Raw genomic sequence first — 17,991 nt, 5'->3', positions numbered from 1 at the left:
ACATTTTCTGAAATAACTAATTTTTTCAACCGATAGGCTTGAAATGGGCATGGACTCATTGGCTCAACCAAAAACAAATCTAAGTTTAGTCTCCTTAAGAGGCACGCCAGGATCTTAAGCACAAATTCATAACATAGTATGAATTGGTTTCGTTACATACCACACGAACTGCAACATTTGAAATGGATGACTTAGTACACAAAACAGGGGCCACTTTTGGATCGTGAGCACCACTCAAAACTACTAGCTGAAATTACACAAAAGTTTGATTGCATCTTTAAAAAGGAACCAGAAAATGTAGTTATTTCTGGTTGTTATTCAAAAGTTAGCTGGCTAACTCATTGATCCTGCTTTGTAGTAGAACCCTCAGTCTAGCTACCAGCAGGAAGTTTTTTGCTTCGTTTTACATTCATGTTGGTTTCACACCAGTCAACAATAGTGCTGTCTAGAACTGAATCGGCTAATAAGACAATGCTATCCTGGTCTAAGACAATAGTATACATCTGCTAGCCTAAGCGACATCCCAAATACAGCAGCAGAGAAAAAGTTGAACTATTCACGTTTGGAGTTAAACTACTCCGCTTAGGAATCTTCATTCGATAAGCATTCTGCCTCCATTTTTACAGCGACCCAAAGTTGACCAAGTTAATGTTTTAATGATAAAAAAAATGACTATCATTTCTACCAAAAAAGAGAATAATTTGGTTGATGGAAAGGTGGGGTAAGGTATGGAAAAGCAATGAGTAAAAATGAAAAATGTAGCAATCATAGGATATACACAACTCAAAGTTTTAGGAAGGAAACATGAGATACATCTTTTATTCACACTTTACAAAAAAAGCTAAGTCTTTAAATCTACTACAATACTACCAGCAATTCAGGGGTATCAAACTGGACATTTGTTTCTGTTCAAAACAAATAAAATATATCAAGGGGGGAAAGTAAGGTCAGAAAAAAAGCTTTTGAACAAGGACTCAATTTATATTCCCCATTTCAACCTTTCCCCTCTGTAAAAATTCATAAAATTCTAACTTTAGCACAGTGGCGAAAGCATCATATTTACTTTAAAAAGGGGATTTTAATTTATTCAATAATAAATGTGGGAAAGGAGGTGGGGGGGGGGCGTGATCATTCCATTTCCTGTTTAAAAATGTGACCGTTGCAATATATAGTCAGTCACCGCGGACATATTTCAGTCCCGATGGTAACAGAACAGAGATGGATAACGTCTGTCTGGGCCACCTGACAGACGGGGAGACGGGTCAGTTCCTCACAGACGGTACCGCACAGAGGCTTCAGTAGCGGGGTTAAAAGGACTAAAGTAATACACTTGACTGTTAAGTGTCTAGAGGGTTGGACATAGGGCTAGGTATAGGGGGAACATGCTTCTCTAGATTCAGAATTCAGTGGTGGAGGGGCAAGACAGGCTAGGTGACCATGGTGATAAGGGACTATCAACGGGGTTCTAGGAGCTGATCTAAAGTACACGGAGGGTGCAAAACATTCTGGAAGTAAGGGGGTTCAGAAGAGAAGAGGTCTTCACTTTGCCCCCAATGGAAAAAAACTAAAGCTTGACAAATATTCCATACCGGATTACTAGATCGCTCAACAAGGAGTATATACACAATTGTCACAGCTCATACAAAAAAAAGAAAGAAAATACAAAACGATAACAAAAACCCCAAAGGACATCAAATGTGTGGACAGTATTTAAAAAATAAATGGAGAAGAGGTTGTTCCGGAGTTCGCCGACTGTAAATAGTGCAAGACAACAAAACGGCTATGGCGAGGCACAATGTTCCGGTTGTACAACACTAATTGTGGGATACTGGATGTGCGTGATGCAAAAATCACTCTTAGGATCAATCTGAAATGACAACCTATTTCCTATTTAGTGCACTTTTGAACAGAGCCACATGGGACTGGCCAAAATTAGTGCACTATAGTAAATAGGGTGTTATTGGAGACCCAACCTTACTTTAGTCTGAACTGTGAGTGGATGAATGGGTCGGTTGGTGGCAGGCTGGCAGCAGTATGGACCAATGGCTTGTAAATAGAATGGATTTGAAGATGCATCATATTTAGTCAGTAGGTCTATTTACAATCTGAGAAACATGTTCTCAAATCATAACAGGAAAACAAGCAATACTGATACATAAAAACAGTTAACCTAGGGCGGGAGTGCAAAGTAGTGGCAGCGAACGCCTGGAACAACCCCTTACGTCTTTTGTACAAGCTGGTCATTTCAATTTCATCTTAACATTTACTGGATAAAAAAAAAAATTGCCATAGTTTACAATACAATCCTGTCTTTTTCTTTCTTCAAATTGGATCATAATTTACTCATAGTACAAAAAAACCCTGCCAGAAAACAGGTCTTTTGTGACTCATATACAATCGTGTAAAGACAATCTAGATTTATATTCTGTACAAACACTTGTGAAAAAACCCACTGCTGTAGCGTACGGAATTTATGGCTGAGGGAAAAATGACTACTGGCCTCAAGAGACAGTGCTACAAGATCTGTGTATGTCCACGTGTGTGACAGTGAGAGGATTGCTGGTTTAAACTCCTGTACATCAGCTATTGCCCTCCCTCTTTAAAAAGTAACAAATCTGAAAAATGTTTCGTTGAGAATTTCCTCCGTTGCCTTGCCCCTCAGCCAAAATCCCCTACCCCATTACAAAAGGTGGTATATGGTCCAAATCAGGAATGGGCAACTCCAGTCCTCGGGGAGGCCTGATTGCAGTCACAATTTTGCCCCAGCTAACACACCCAACTCCTATAAATCAACTAATCATGATAGTTTAAAACCCAATTAGTTTAAAAATCAGCTGTGTTGGCTAGAGAAGGTGAAAAAGTGTGACACCACTCCGGCCCCCAGGGACTGGAGTTGCACATCCCTGGTCCAAATGAAGTCCTATTAACAAGACTAAGTCAATGACTCTGTCACGTACGCATGCAGAGGAAAAACAGTGTGCAAAAGGGGATGGTCGCTGGCCACTAATTACATGTTATTCAACTACTTAAAATCATTCAAATCTGTTCCAATCCAGAGGATACAGATACATTTTTTTAGCACTATGCCTGACCGGCATGCCAACAAGCCTCCGCTAACTAGAGCTTACTTGCTTCCATACAACAGGTCCAGACAAGTGTATTTGGTGGTTGCCGTCATCCTTTCCTAAAAGGATAATAATCAACATCTAAAAACTCCTCAAGGCAATTTCACAGGAACAGAGATCCCGATTTTTCAATTTAAAAACGTATGTCAAACAAACCCTCTCTACGCACAAGGCCTACTTTCGACAATTCCCACAGAAGACTGAACAAAAACGTTTACTTGATGAACAGTGCAGATGAAAAGTTGGTGACAGCATACACCGTCATTCTGTTACCAAACTTTGCACCTGCACTGTTCCAATTAAATGCGTTTCTTTAAAAATTCTGTGGAAATTGTTAAAAAGTAGTCCTTGTGCATAGAGTTGTATGTTAGTTTAACTTTGCAATCATTGGTTTTTGTTTGACATACATTTGAAAGTTACAAATCGGAGTCAGTGTCACGGTTACCGTGGAATTGCCCCTCAGCAGTGACATCAGTCTACATGCACCAGTTCCTATTGCACCACTTGGAGAGGGAGACAACTGACTAGGTTCTATTAGTCAATAGTAGTGGACTGGTAGCACCAGGTGAGCACCACCATTTTGGACCCACAGAGATTGGCCCTATAGCACAGAAAGGAGGAGCGGCACACCATATTATGGTAGATAGATATACCATCACATTGATCTCAGTGGGGAGAGAAAAGACAAGGCCCACTCTTAGCCTTGGCTGAGACATTAGACATGTCTGTTGCTGCCATTTTTGCTGGTTTGAGATTGGTATAGGACAGACTATCAGCTGTAAGCTTTAGAAGTGGTGTCCTTTCTCTCCTTGCCTTGTGAAGGGTGTGCACAGCTCTCGAGTGATAAAAGGTATTTCTTGTGCCATTGTTCAAGACTGCACAGGTCATGTCAAAGACAACAAGAGTCAGGTGATATTGCTAAAGATCTAAATATCTATACGGGAGCCAGAGGGGATATGGTGATATTCGAAGCTAGCATCCCTTCTATCTGTTTAAGAGTTACAAAAGCATTATGTGTAAGAATGACCAAGGGGGAGGGGGGGGTAGGAATCCAAAACACAACACAGGATTGACATTTTCTAAATGGAAACAAATGGAAAACGACAATGAGGAAAATAAAAAATATATAATTGAAATCCCTGTTGGCCAGACCTCACTGTGCGGCTGATTCTTATTTTACAGGTTGGTTGTGTATTCCGTCTCGTCTTCTTTCCTCCAAGTGACAACGAGAGAAGAGCTGGAGGGCTAGAGGCTGCACACTGCTATAGCATACAGCACCCCTGGAGTGGGGTTGTCTCACCACTACCTGCGTCCTCCAGGCAGGTGGATGCCGTTGACCTGGTTGTTGGCCTGGCCCTGAGGCAGAGTGCTGGGCAGCAGCAGCTCCAGCTGGGCGAACAGGGAGAAGTGGTCAGAGGGGATGTGGGGGTGCGGGCAGCCGCTGATATTGTTCTCATGGAGCCAGTTGGAGTCCAGGGGACCCAGGATGCCGAGCACATTGATCTGAGGCTTGGAGTAGAAGATGTAGTCAATCACACCCTGAGGAGAAAGAGAGCACGAGAGAGAGAAGAGGGGGATGAGTGAAAGGGTTTACAAAACAGATTTTAATTAGGAGGGCAAACCGGCCATCAAATAAAAAACGGTTTGAATGGTGTTACGTGCAGGATATTGCTTTTTAAGGAACGCCCAGTGCCGACTGCCGAATTGACTGCAACGATTGAGCTAAACAAGCAGGAATGATACCCTACAAAGTGAGCGTTGGCTCCTTGCACAATGCACATCTTCCTTTGTCATGTGGTTGGCAATATCCTCCATTTTAGTGTTAATGTCTTTTTTCACTTGTCTGCGATCCATTCATTGGTACAATAGCGATGTAGCTGTGCAAATGTAGCTTTGCAAATGTTTTAGCATTTCTAAGCCAACTACTCAACCACCTTGGTGGACCTGCATGACATTTCTGTAAATTAGCAAAATATTGCTCAATAACTGATACTTGTGGGCCGGTATTAGTTGATACAATACTACAAGTCTGCAGACAGGAAGAGTAGAGCGATGATGCGCTTGAAAGACAAACAACCTGAACCAACTTCCATGCATTGCTAAATGTAATTTAGAGATATTTCTTTTAAAATCAGTACAAAAGTACATTTCCGGCTAACGGAAAAGCTGATGACTGAGGAAGAGAACATCCTGCCTAACAATTAGAAACAGTGGACAAAATGTCAGAGTACATGAAACCTTTCGCAAAGCAGGTGTAATGCTGTGGAAAAATCCATGGGTCAATTTCAATGTCGTAAAAATAGTATTTCCTGATTAATCAGGACAAGGACAAACAGCAATCTGTAGCCCTGTCAGAAGGCGGTGTCAGAGACATTGCTTCAGGTCTGCCTACGTTTGTGTGGCTCCCTCACCTTGAAGTCAAAGGTGTAGTTGGTGTAAGGCATCAGGCTGTCCTCGTAGGCGCTCTTCAGCTTGAAGCCGTGGGTGATCCTGGAGTTGGACGTGGAGTTGCCGTTCTTGCCATTGCAGTTGAAGTTGGTGAGGCTGTCAAGGTAGCGAAGATCCTTGAAGTCCTTGTGGGTGCAGTCCACTCCACCCTGACTCAGGTACTCCACCACACCTGGAGAGAGGGACGGTAGGGGTTTACATAAGTCCTGTTCAGTATAGGGGAATGTGCTACCTAAACTTGTCCAATGACGACAGATGTTCCTTTTCCATTGCAAAACGTTTTCCCTACCGAACACAACCCATAAGTGTCTGTTAATTCCTTCATTCAAAGTAAAAATCACCAAGCAAGCAGCTAGTGGGCCCATCACTATATTTATCACTTATACCTTTACCTTTGACGGCTTCTGAGTACTAAGTCCTAAACTTGGGATAGTGTTAATTATCAGGTATCCTATTGAAATAGAGTGCTTAGGTTTAGAGGGTATACAACAGAAGTTAATGTTTATCTGTAGGAGGAAGGTATACGGTGTGTGCAATTAAGCTTGAAAATGTGCTGAGTGCAGGTAAAACAATCACGTGGCAGCATTGATGGGGGGAGAGAGCCACGGATTAGTGATGAAGAGGGTCGAAGTCAGGTCAGGTTAAGGGAGAAAAGTTTATTGCCCGTATCACTTAGTTTCCTGCCTAGCAATAAAGACACAATGTTTAGAGAGGAGGAGACTCCACTTAAAGTTCCTATAAATCACAACTATTGTAAACATGTCTTTGTCTAATGCAGCTGTATTGACCCAATGGGACAAATAACCTTGGTTTGAGCTTTCATAGTGTCCGGTGACTTTTTACTCAGAATTAGAACCTAACACCTTCTAACCCAGCCACTCACCAGAGTCTGGTAGAGAGTTGAGGTCGGCACAGAGAACAAGAGGGATGCCATTGGTCTCCCCAGAGACAGAGGAGAGTTTGAGGCTGCGAGTGGCCTTGTCCACAATGTTCTTCACCTCAGACAGGAACATCATGGTCTGGACCAGCTTGACGTCGGAGTACTCCGGGTCCCAGTGCATGTGGGCGTTAGCCACCAGGAGGAGCTGTTTCTCCATGCCATGCAGAGACTTCCCCGCTGGAGAAAAGGGAGAAAATAAATGTGTTGGGGTTACTTTAAATGGTCAATAAGCAGTAGAAACAAAAAAGTCACCACCACTGTTTTGGAAAAAAGCTGGATAAATGGAACATGTCTTTAAAATCATAAAACAGAGCCATGGATGCAAGTATTGCCATCCATGATATCAATATTATAGTTTAACCATGTTGAGGCCATAGTTTTCCTGATAATATTTACAATACTGAACAAAAATATAAATGCAACATGCAGTGCGACATCTTTGCATCGAGTTGATCAGGCTGTTGATTGGGGCCTGTGGAATGTTTTCCCAATCCTCTTGAATGGATGTGCAAAGTTGCTGGATATTGGTGGAAACTGGAATATGCTGTTGTACACGTCGACCCAGAGCATCCCAAACATGCTCAATATGTGATACGTCTGGTGAGTATGCAGGCCATGGAAGAACTGGGACATTTTTAGCTTCCAGGAATTGTGTACAGATCCTTGCGACATGGGGCCGTGCATTATTATGGTGAAACATGAGGTGATGACAGTGGATGAACGGGCACAACAATGGGCCACAGGATCTCGTCACGGTATCTCTGTGCATTTCAAATTGCCATCGACAAAATGCAAGTGTGTTCATTGTCCGTAGCCTATGCCTGCCCATACCATAACCCCACCACCACTGGGCACTCTGTTCCCAACTTTGATATCAGAAAACCGCTCGCCCACACGACGCCATACACATGGTCGGCGGTTGTGAGGCCGGTTGGACATGCTGCCAAAATCTAAAACAAAGTTTGGTACGGCTTGTGGTAGAGAAATTAACATTACATTTTCTGACAACAGCTCTGGTAGACACTACTGCAGTCAGCATGCCAATTGCATGCTCCCTCCAATCTTCAGACATATGTGGCATTGTGTTGTGTGACCAAACTGCACCTTATCGAGTGGCCTTTTATTGTTCCCAGTACAATGCGCACCTGTGTAATGATCATGCTGTTTAATCAGATTCTATGCCACATCTGTCAGGTGGATGGATTATCTTGGCAAAGGAGAAATCCTCACTAACAGGGATGTAAACAGATGTGTGCACAACATTTGAGAAATACGCTTTTTGAGAGTATGGAACATTTCTGGGATTTTTTATTTCAGCTCACTAAACATGGGACCAACACTTCACATGGTGTTTTTATTTTGGCTTCTGATGGGGTACAACAGTTGAACTAAGCTCATGTACCCATTGATTCTTGAGGAATATAAGTCCAAAAATGGATGTAGCAACTGCTGATTGCCTTTAAAAAAAGGCAGAGCACAGCCATGGGACACAAGCCAGAAAAGTGCAGCAACAGCCACTCCCCTATTGAAGTTCTAGGTTTAAAGTGAGATGAAGATAAACTGCTGTGGTACACCCTTGAAAACCGACTGGGTGAGACCATTTCTAAGCCATGTGGATATCCACCAAATAATTCAACTTTTCAGGGAAGTCAGGAACCAATATACACAGTCAGTTAGGAAAGCTACGGTTACCTTTATCAAACAAACAGAAATTTGCTTCCTGTAGCACTAATTCCAAAAAGGTTTGGGACACTAAAGTCCATGGAGAAAAAGAGCACCTCCTCCCAGCTGCCCACTGCACTGAGGACAGGTAACACTCACCACCGATAAATCTACAATAATCAATCATTTCAATAAGCATTTTTCCACAGCTGGCCATGCTTTCCACCTGGCTACCCCTACCCTGGCCAACATCTCAGCACCCCCTGCAGCAACTTGCCCGATTCTGTCAATCACCACATTCTTATCGGCAGACGCAACAGTCTTGGTTTCTCTAATGACTGCCTCGCCTGCTTCACTAACTACTTCTCAGACAGAGTTCAGTGTGTCAAATCGGAGGGCCTGTTGTCCGGACCTCTGGCAGTCTATGGACACAGGATTCAATTCTCCGGCCGACTCTTTTCTCTTTATGTATGTACGTACGTACGTATCAATGATGTCTCTCTTGCTGCAGGTGATTCTCTGATCCACCTCCACGCAGATGACACCATTCTGTATACATCTGGCCCTTCTTTGGACAATGTGCTAACAAACCTCCAAACGAGCTTCAACGCTATACAACACTCCTTCTGTGGCCTCCAACTGCTTTTAAATGCTAGTAAAACTAAATGCATGCTCTTCAACCGATTGCTGCCTGCACCCTCCCGCATCACTACTCTGGACGGATCTGACCAAGAATATGTGGACAACTACAAATACCTAGGTGTCTGGTTAGACTGTAAACTCTTCTTCCAGACTCACATTAAGCATCTCCAATCCAAAATTAAATATAGAATCGCCTCTTCACTGTTGCCGTTGAGAGTGGTGTTTTGCCGGTACTATTTAATGAAGCTGCCAGTTGAGGACTTGTGAGGCGTCTATTTCTCAAACTAGACACTCCAATGTACTTTCCTCTTGCTCAGTTGTGCACCGGGGCCTCCCACTCCTCTTTCTATTCTGGTTAGGGCCAGTTTGCGCTGTTCTGTGAAGGGAGTAGTGCACAGCGTTGCACGAGATCTTCAGTTTCTTGGTAATTTCTCGCATGGAATAGCCTTAATTTCCCAGAAAAAGAATAGACTGACGAGTTTCAGAAGAAAGGTCTTTGTTTCTGGCCATTTTAGCCTGTAATCGAACCCACAAATGCTAATGCTACAGATACTTAACAAGTCTAAAGAAAGCCAGTTTTATTGCTTCTTTAATTAGCACAAGTTTCCACCTGTCCTTACAATTTCTTTCAAAAACAAGGACATATCTAAGTGACCCCAAACTTTTGAACGGATGAGTATGTATTTAAACTCTGGATTGCTGATGCTATACATTGGCCAATGAGATGCTTTGAAGCCACAAAATTACATGTAAGTATTTCTTGATGTAGTGGGGACCGTAACATAAAAAATGTGACTTTAAAAATGGTAGGAAGCATGAGTTTTTACTCAAAGTAACTGTGGTCAAAGACTTAGCTATAGGTAACCAGATCGTGACTACAACTAACTACACAGTTATGTTTTAGCATTTATACATATTTATTAACTTATGTTAGGAACCAAACACAAGGCACTATTTATCAACGTCATATGGAGAACCAGTGCTACCTAGGTAGGTCCAGCTGGCTAACATTAGCATGGCTAGCAGCTAACATGCAATTACACTCCAAACCAAGTATTGGCGCTGGTGAGCTACTATGTACATCCAAAGTAAAAAACATAAATTCATGCAAAAAACTGCATCTCCTCGTTTCCTGTGTTTGGAAGTGGTAGTCTACAGGTACATCGCAAATATCAGCAGCAATGGCGATAAACTGGGTAAATTCAATGTGGATTTACCTCACTATAGGAAAAGCGGACTCCCTCGGCCAGTGAATCGACCTCTCCCGCTGAAGGCCTCTCCTTGGCCCTTGACTTGGTGGCCAACTCAGCCGTCAATCGATAAGTCTCCGCTCTCTACTTTATATCTGCTGGCTTTTTGTTGGGTTCTGTGGGTTCCTGCCAGTGCTAGACTAGTTGTTCTCTAGCTTACTACTTAGATATGTCGACTGTGGTGGTTGGCTAGCAAGCAGGCTAAAATAAACTTTAGCTGGCTGGCAAAGAACTGATTATACCGGTAACATTATTTGATAACTGGGTAGATGGCGTTATGCATTTCCAAAACGTGTTTACTTTAACGTAGATACCTAGATATTTAGTGTGTATGTATCGATATGTAAGCTGTGTGCTCTGTTTTTAAAATGTATGTAGCTCTGTCCGTGAGCTGTTCTTGTTTATTTTTGTTATGCATCATGTCATGTTTTATGTTGACCCCAGGAAGTGTAACTGCTGCTTTCGCAATAGCTAATTAGGATCCTAAAAAAATATATGTTGAGCCCTGAATGGGATAGTGTCATAGCAAGGTCTAGGATTTACGGCAGCGATGGGCAACCCCCCTTTGTAGGCCCATGTATTTAAAAAATAAAAACTTGTAAAGTGTTGGTCCCATGTTTCATGGGCTAAAATAAAAGACAGCAGAAATGTTCCATACGCACAAAAAGCTTTTTCTCTCAAATAGTTTTGAACAAATCTGTTTACATTCCTGTTAGTGAGCAGTTCTCCTTTACCAAGATAAACCAGCCACCTGACAGGTGTGGTATGTCAAGAAGCAGATTAAACAGCATGATCATTACACAGGTGCACCTTGTGCTGGGGACAATAAAAAGCCACTAAAACATACAGTTTTGTTACAACGCCACATGTCTCAAGTTGAGGGAGCATGGAATTGGCATGCTGACTGCAGGAATGTCCACTAGAGCTTTTGGCAGAGAATTTAATGTTATTTTCTCTACCATAAGCCACCTCCAATGTAATTTTTGAGAATTTGGCAGTACGTCCAACCGGCACAACCGCAGACCACGTGTAACCATTCCAGCCCATGACCTCCACATCTGGCTTCTTCACCTGCGGGATCGTCTGAAGGGGAAGGGGTGCCAATAGTATTTCTGTATGTATTAAAGCCCTTCTGTGGGGAAAAACATGCTGATTAGCTGGGCCTGGCTCCCTAGTGGGTGGGCCTGGCTTCCAAGTGGGTGGGTCTATGCCTTCCCAGGACCCCCCCATGCTTGCACCCCTGCCTAGCAGAATATGTGAGTCAAGTTCAGCAGTTGGCCGCTCATTGCTCAAGCGCTCCATGTCCTTTCCTACGCTCTGCTAAAAACCGCTCCAGGCCTACAGAAAAAAAATATCCTGCTCCCAAATTCACACCATTCATTAAAATAATAATTTAACCAAAACCATTTATTTCTGTGACTACCTGGACCTACCAATTGTTTTATGTATTGAAACTATACCATAAAGATTGGAATGAAAAGTAAGAATAAACATGAAACGGTGAACGTAAGACACTAACAATTTCAAAAAGGCTACATGTCATTAAACAGCATATAAACATTAAATAGGTCAGGAGCCAGAACGGGAGCCTAAGGAGGAATGAAAATTAATTTAGGCTCTATCATTTCAATTATGGTAGGGACATAAACCACACAGCATTTAAACATTTTGTTGTATGAAGTCCTAAGTCCGTAAATCGCACATAGGCTGTGACTTACTTAGAATTAAATACAAATTCAATGAAATTACTTATTAGTGCCTTTGAATTCAATTTTAGAATCACGAGCGTGGCCAGCCTGTGGCTTTAGGCTCATGCGAGAGCCGGCCAGCAGCGGAGAATATCCCCTCCACACTTGCAGAGCCACTGGGGATGCTAAACACCCTTTTGGCCACTCTTGCCAGGCTGGGCAGAGTTTTTGTATTTTTCTATTAGGTAGACCTAAAAGGTTTTTAGGCAAAATAACTTAATCAAAACAGAAAGCTCCTTGAACGTGGGAATATGCCAGGCCTATTGGGCAAAAATCAAATTATGGCACATTGTATTGATAATATCAAAAATTTTGAGATCTGATTTTTTGATTATAAATACAATGACACTTATCTACCCACCTCATTCCTTTATTTTAGCATGTGCACATAGTAAGTACACCATCAAACCTTTGGGATAAGTGTCTTTTCATATTCCACAATGATTCTTTAGTTGTGGATGTTTCATGTAGCCAGTGTGTAACTACTTCCATACCCCGCGTGTAGAACAATGGCATCCGGTCTGCAACTTTACAGTTTAGTACCATACCAGCAGGTGTCATCCAAGCCTTACACATAACAGTGGACACTACATCCCAGCTCTCCCTCCTCACCTTTGTTAGTCACCTTGATTTAGCGTTTTGTCAGTTTCTTTATGAAAATATATTTAGCAAACTCCATGACAGTAGCTAAAGCAATGGGCTATTAGGAGCACAAGTAGACTACAAATCCATGCTGTGGCAGGCATGCCTCTTGCTCATGAAGTGAGCGTTACTGGAACGGGCAAGAAGGCCGACGCTCCAGCCTTCGGAAATCTCACTCCCCACTCCAGTCAAAAATCGGGCACGCTCCGCTCCTCGCTCACATACTCTGCTGCCCAGTCATGTGAAATCCATAGATTAGGGCCTAATGAATTTATTTCAGTTGAATGATTTCCTTATATGAACTTTAACTTATCAAAATGGTTGTGTTTATATTACACACACCTACTCATTCAAGGGTTTCTTTATTTTTACTATTTGACCTGACCTTCACCCGACCTCAACCCAATTGAATTGGTTTGTGATGAGTTGGACTGCAGAGTCAAGGAAAAGCAGCCAACAAGTGCTCAGCATATGCGGGAATTCCTTCAAGTCTGTTGGAAAAGCATTCCTCGTGAAGCTGGTTGAGAGAAAGCTTTGCAAACTGTTGGCAGTCATCAAGGCAAAGGGTGGCTACGTTGAAGAACATCAAATGTAAAATATATTTTTATTTGTTTAACACTTTTTTGGTTACTACATGATTCCATGTGTTATTTCAAAGTGTTGTCTTCACTATTATTCTACAATGTAGAAAATAGTAAAAATAAAAACCCTTGAATGAGTAGGTTTCCAAACTTAACTGGTACTGTATGTATGTATATATCTCAATTGTTTGGAACTCAGTCGGGGTCTCAACCTAATGTTGGGAGTTAGAATAGTAGAAAACAAGTTGTAATTTGGTTGTGCAGCAGCAGTTCCTCTTGTTATGGCAGTCACTGACAGTCACTCAATTAGCCCATGTCAGCAAAAAAAATATTTAGATTGGTAAATTAGTTTAGGCAGCCATCTAAACTTGTAGTAATCATGGTCAAATTACTGACCAGGGGGCCCACATTGATTTAGTCACTCATATCACTGCAAACATTTCTCTCCACCCCATGACAAAATGTGTAGAACTGCTGGAAATGAACTGCAAAACGTTAGTTCTCCTCTGTCAGGACGGTGGCCGCTAAAATGTTTTGCTAGCAAGGTGGGTGCCACCCCCCCCCAACAACAAAAGTTAACTTAGGGGCCCCAAAAGGCTAGGGCTGGCTCTGACTGCATGTGTGGGTATGACGTGGGTACAAAGTCCAGCTTGCCACTGCGGCCCCTCGTGATGACTTCAGATTTATTTGTGGCCCACACCCCCATCAAAAGTTGCCCATCACTGGTCTAGGGTGAGAAAAGGGAGAGGGCCATAACTAGGTGTAGGGTCTATGGTTTGAAAAGAGACATAACACTCACAGGACTCCTCCATCATTTCCTTGCGGACCTCCAGCAGTACGGCCACTCCGATGTTGTCCTTGGTCATAACCCTGTTGAGCATGGCCTCAGAGCCTTCAGAGTTAGCCATGGCCAGCTGGTTAAACTCTACCGTGTGTTTCTGCACCACACCGAACCTGAGGGAAGGCGGCAAGGGGGAAAGAGAGACGGGCAGAGAAACAGACGAAGCAAGATGTGATAAGTAACCAGGTTTCCATCCAACTATTTCATGTGGATGAATAACCTGACGCATAAAAAAAGTTCACAACAGGGCTGATGGAAACAGGAAACGTTGGTACAATTTTAGAATTGTCAACTGACAATTTGTTCGTTTGACATGGTGGGATCTTTGTGTTATTAAAATTCATTATGTGAGATATGGTGGCGGAAACACCTACCACCACAACGTGGAAAAGCATTAGGTTTATTAGGCAGATGAAATCAATTATGATGAACTTCACATGGCGGTTAAGTGCACAGTGATCATGCAAATCTCCAATAGGCTAAATATCTAGGTTAGGCTATTTGAACGCTGGTGACATGATCTGTAATCGGCTGACAATTATCAAATAAAATGATCTTGCTCATCCACATAAGCTATCCACTTTATCAGCAAACTGTTGTCGAGAGAGCATGCGCCAAAACCAGATTGGTCAAGTTTGCTATATTTATATCACCACAACGGTTTGATACAAAACCACCAGTAGAGTTAAATTTAACTTCTATTGTTTTTTTGTTTTTTTTCGGTACGTGGGAACATAACTGCAAAAGTGTTTTTTACGTCATCATGTACAGCCTTTTATTAGCAACAAGTCAATGAGCATTGTGTGGAGAAAAAAAAGAAAAGAAAGCATTGACAGTGCTCCTCCGGTGCACTCACTTTTCTGTCCTGTAGAAAACTGCGCACCCGTCCACATGTTTGCGGTCTGACTCGTGCATGGTTCTGGCTCGAGACTTTGGGCTGAAGAAGCCCTCGTAGCCGTGCTCCTTCAGCTCTGGCAGGAAATACTGGTAGTACTGCTCCGTCTCCACTTCCTGTAGAAAATAAATCAAAATCCATACATTAAAGTGGACAGATGACTTAATGTACCCAAAACATGTAGCAGGGAAATCAGGTTCATTGATTAATGACTTGCCAGAGAGAAACCAAAATGACTGCAACAGGAGTTGTTTAACACTGGGTCGAGGTTTACCCACATACCTGTAGGTTGATGATATCAGCGTTGCAGTTCATGATCTCCTGCATGATGGACTTCTTCCTGTATTCCCAATTGAGGGCCCAGGAAGGGCAGTAGCCATAGAGCTGGCGCGTGGCGTACTTATCACACAGCACATTGTAGCACATCACTGAGAACAACGCTGAGAGGGAGGACACGGAGGGAGAGACGTAGGATATAGAACCTTATTCAGTGTATCCTTATTTTAGGGCCGGGAATTTAACAGTATCGCGATACTCAGTAGTATTGTGGCAAGGAAACAAAACACTTAGCGGATTTAACTTCTTTAGGAAAACAGCCTGTGTGTGTGTGTGTGCACACGTGTACAGGGACTGTCTGCTGGTCTCTCACCAGAAGGTCTCGTCTGGTCCGGCTCCTGGAGTGCGATCCACGACCGTGACGGGGGCTGCTCTGTGGGGGCTGGGGACAGGAGGAGTTGTCCATGTTAGCCATTAGTAATTTTTGCTAAAACGTCATGTGAGAAAGAGGGTGACTTACTGCATTTGATTGAACCTGCCAGATTGTCCAACAGGTAGTTCAACAGTTTCCTCATGCCATCATGCTCCTGGTACAGGCTCATGATTTCTTGTGCAAGTGGATTTCCTGATAGGAGCAGGAATGAAGACAACGTTGAATTACATTTTTATTTATTTTTTATGCAACGGGATCTACAATAGAGTCCCCAGAACGGAAGGGTTACCAAGACGATAAGCCACACTCACCTTTCAACCCCAGTGTTTGTAACTGAAACAGTTTCCCCAATTCGAATGGCAGAACCCGCAACTGGTTGTTATTTAAAAGCAGCTCCCTGTTGAGGACAGACACAGGGAAACACAAGTGTCAGAGACAAGCCCCTGTGACAATACAGCCCCTTCCTCAACTTTCCCATAAACCATAAACACATTGACCAGTGATCTATACAGGCAAAAGTAAATGCTCTGTGAGCCCAACAGGCAACGGTTATTCTCAGGCACCAACTAGTGACACGTTTAGAACAAAGTGAATACTGGGAAGTGCGGTTCCCAGCAGCTCACCTGAGAGACACCATGTGGCCGAGCTCTGCCGGCAGGCTCCTGATCTTATTGGACGACAGATCCAGGTACAACAGGTTGTGTAGTTTGGCAATGTCGGGTGGGATGCGTGACAGACAGTTGTCAGCAATATGTAGGGCAGTGAGGTGGGTCAGAGTCCACAGAGATGGGCTCAGGCTCCTGACATTACCTGGAGAGAGATATGAGGAGGGGTAGATAAACACACAGTTGAGTCATGTCTCTGTGGTGGCTTTTCATGCAAAGCAGATACAGGTTTGTTTCTATCTAATACATGAGTAAACAATCATGCTGGACTTGCAAGTCAAACCAATATACAGGCTTATAAAACAGAGGACCTTATCCTCTAAGCACGAGAATGCTGGTCACTGAACAAAAATGGTTGATAAACTGGCCTAGACTAGAGCATCCTCACTTGCTGAGTCCTAATATGAGAACAGCACCCCTCCACAGCCTCTGGGCCACCCCCCTGCAATGCTCACCTGTGATTTCCAGCTCAGCCCAGTAAGACTTCTTTCCATTGGCTGCCTCCTCAGTTGACATGATAGTGTACATCCGCCTGGGGTCTGGCGGTTCATATTTTTCCTTGGGCATTCCTGCTGTAACACTGGGGGAAAGTTTTTTAAGTAACTGAACATTATATCTATCCACTGATAACATGCATGTCAAACGCAATTAGATATCCATTGCACAAAACGGACATTTTGAAAGTGACTGTTCACTAGCAACTTTCTAGGTACTTTACAAACATGCAAAGAGGAACGTAACTTTTCAAGAGGGCTTCGCTTGATTCTGACAACTTCTGGAAATGAGGCTCAAAGATGTGGCCATATTATTGGCTGGCTGCTGATACTAATTGCAGAAATAAATCCGGTTCAATGAGAATGCGTTGCTTTACAACTTAGCAGCGAGGGAAATCAATAAAGTTGAACTTATAATACTCATTGCAACAGCTCGGTTACCTAGTTAGCCAGCCAACTAACGTTAGTTCTACACAACAGGCCGCACAGAGCAATAACCACCACTAAATAGTTAGAGAACACAAACTGGTCGGCTAGATAGACAATTGGGTGGCGCGTTGAGGCCGGCATCGGGTCAGGAAAAATGGACTTAGCTAGATAGCTTAGAATTTTAGCTACTGTTAGGGGCTAACTAGCAAATTAGCCAACGAACGGCCGTCCGCTACAACATAACTTCGTGAGAATTATAGTTAGCTGATATAGTTACCTAACCAATGAATTGAGAAGATATTAACGGCTGCATATTATTCTAGATGTATCTGACCATAACACGCTAGGCTGACAGAGTAGCAACTAACTAGCTCACTTATGGCTAACTAGCTAGCGTAACTATGCTGGCTATTCCTAATGGAAATCACCGCTGAAAGCTAATGTTGGCTAGCTAAGCTAGGTATCTACATTTTTCGAACTTGTCCGACTTCATATATGCATAAGTAGCACTTTATGAAACACCTATGCAGCAATAATTGAAAACAGTTGAGTTGTGGATCTGTTTCACCCGAAGCAACTCGTCGCTTGTGTTGATTTTACCTGCAAACGCATACCAATCTGTATCGCGAGGACGAGTGTGTGCTCTCTTTTGTTTCTACTTTCTCGTTTCCGCTGCTGTATCACAAGGAACAAACAAGCATCATGGCGACTGTCAGGTTTTTTTCTCTCTGTGTGATAACAACGCTTGATGCTATTGGTTAGCTCTTGGATGGACCGCACCATCTGCGGTTGAACCAGGACGGCTTTGGCGCAGAAGGACCAATGTGACAGATATTTCACCGGATATATAAATGTGAAGCCTCCGCTTGGCGTTTCCACACACTACCAAATTTGGTAGTGAGAGGAAGCCCAGTGGTCAG

General features: G+C 43.0%; 1 protein-coding gene across 2 annotated transcripts; it reads right to left on the bottom strand.

The window, feature by feature from the left end:
- Window positions 1-636: 636 nt before the first annotated feature.
- Window positions 637-17,786, bottom strand: LOC120048199 (CCR4-NOT transcription complex subunit 6-like). 2 transcript variants are annotated; one of them, XM_038993969.1, is made up of 12 exons: window positions 17,672-17,786; window positions 16,604-16,728; window positions 16,107-16,293; window positions 15,795-15,880; window positions 15,571-15,675; window positions 15,424-15,492; window positions 15,057-15,214; window positions 14,736-14,890; window positions 13,838-13,992; window positions 6,457-6,690; window positions 5,537-5,745; window positions 637-4,664 (listed from the first exon to the last, which is right to left on the bottom strand). In XM_038993969.1, exons 2-12 carry the CDS (start codon window positions 16,713-16,715, stop codon window positions 4,428-4,430), a joined length of 1,707 nt encoding a protein of 568 aa, XP_038849897.1. In that variant the 5' UTR covers window positions 16,716-16,728; window positions 17,672-17,786; the 3' UTR covers window positions 637-4,427. The 2 variants fall into 2 exon arrangements, with proteins under 2 accessions (XP_038849897.1, XP_038849896.1); XM_038993968.1 differs by lacking the exon at window positions 17,672-17,786 and having other exon boundaries at window positions 16,604-17,665.
- Between the last annotated feature and the right edge of the window lie 205 nt (window positions 17,787-17,991).

This window comes from Salvelinus namaycush, chromosome 5 (genome assembly GCF_016432855.1).
Source record: "Salvelinus namaycush isolate Seneca chromosome 5, SaNama_1.0, whole genome shotgun sequence".
NCBI classification, from domain to species: domain Eukaryota; kingdom Metazoa; phylum Chordata; class Actinopteri; order Salmoniformes; family Salmonidae; genus Salvelinus; species Salvelinus namaycush.
Note: the sequence above shows the minus strand (reverse complement) of the source record. Positions and strands in the feature narration are given on the sequence as shown.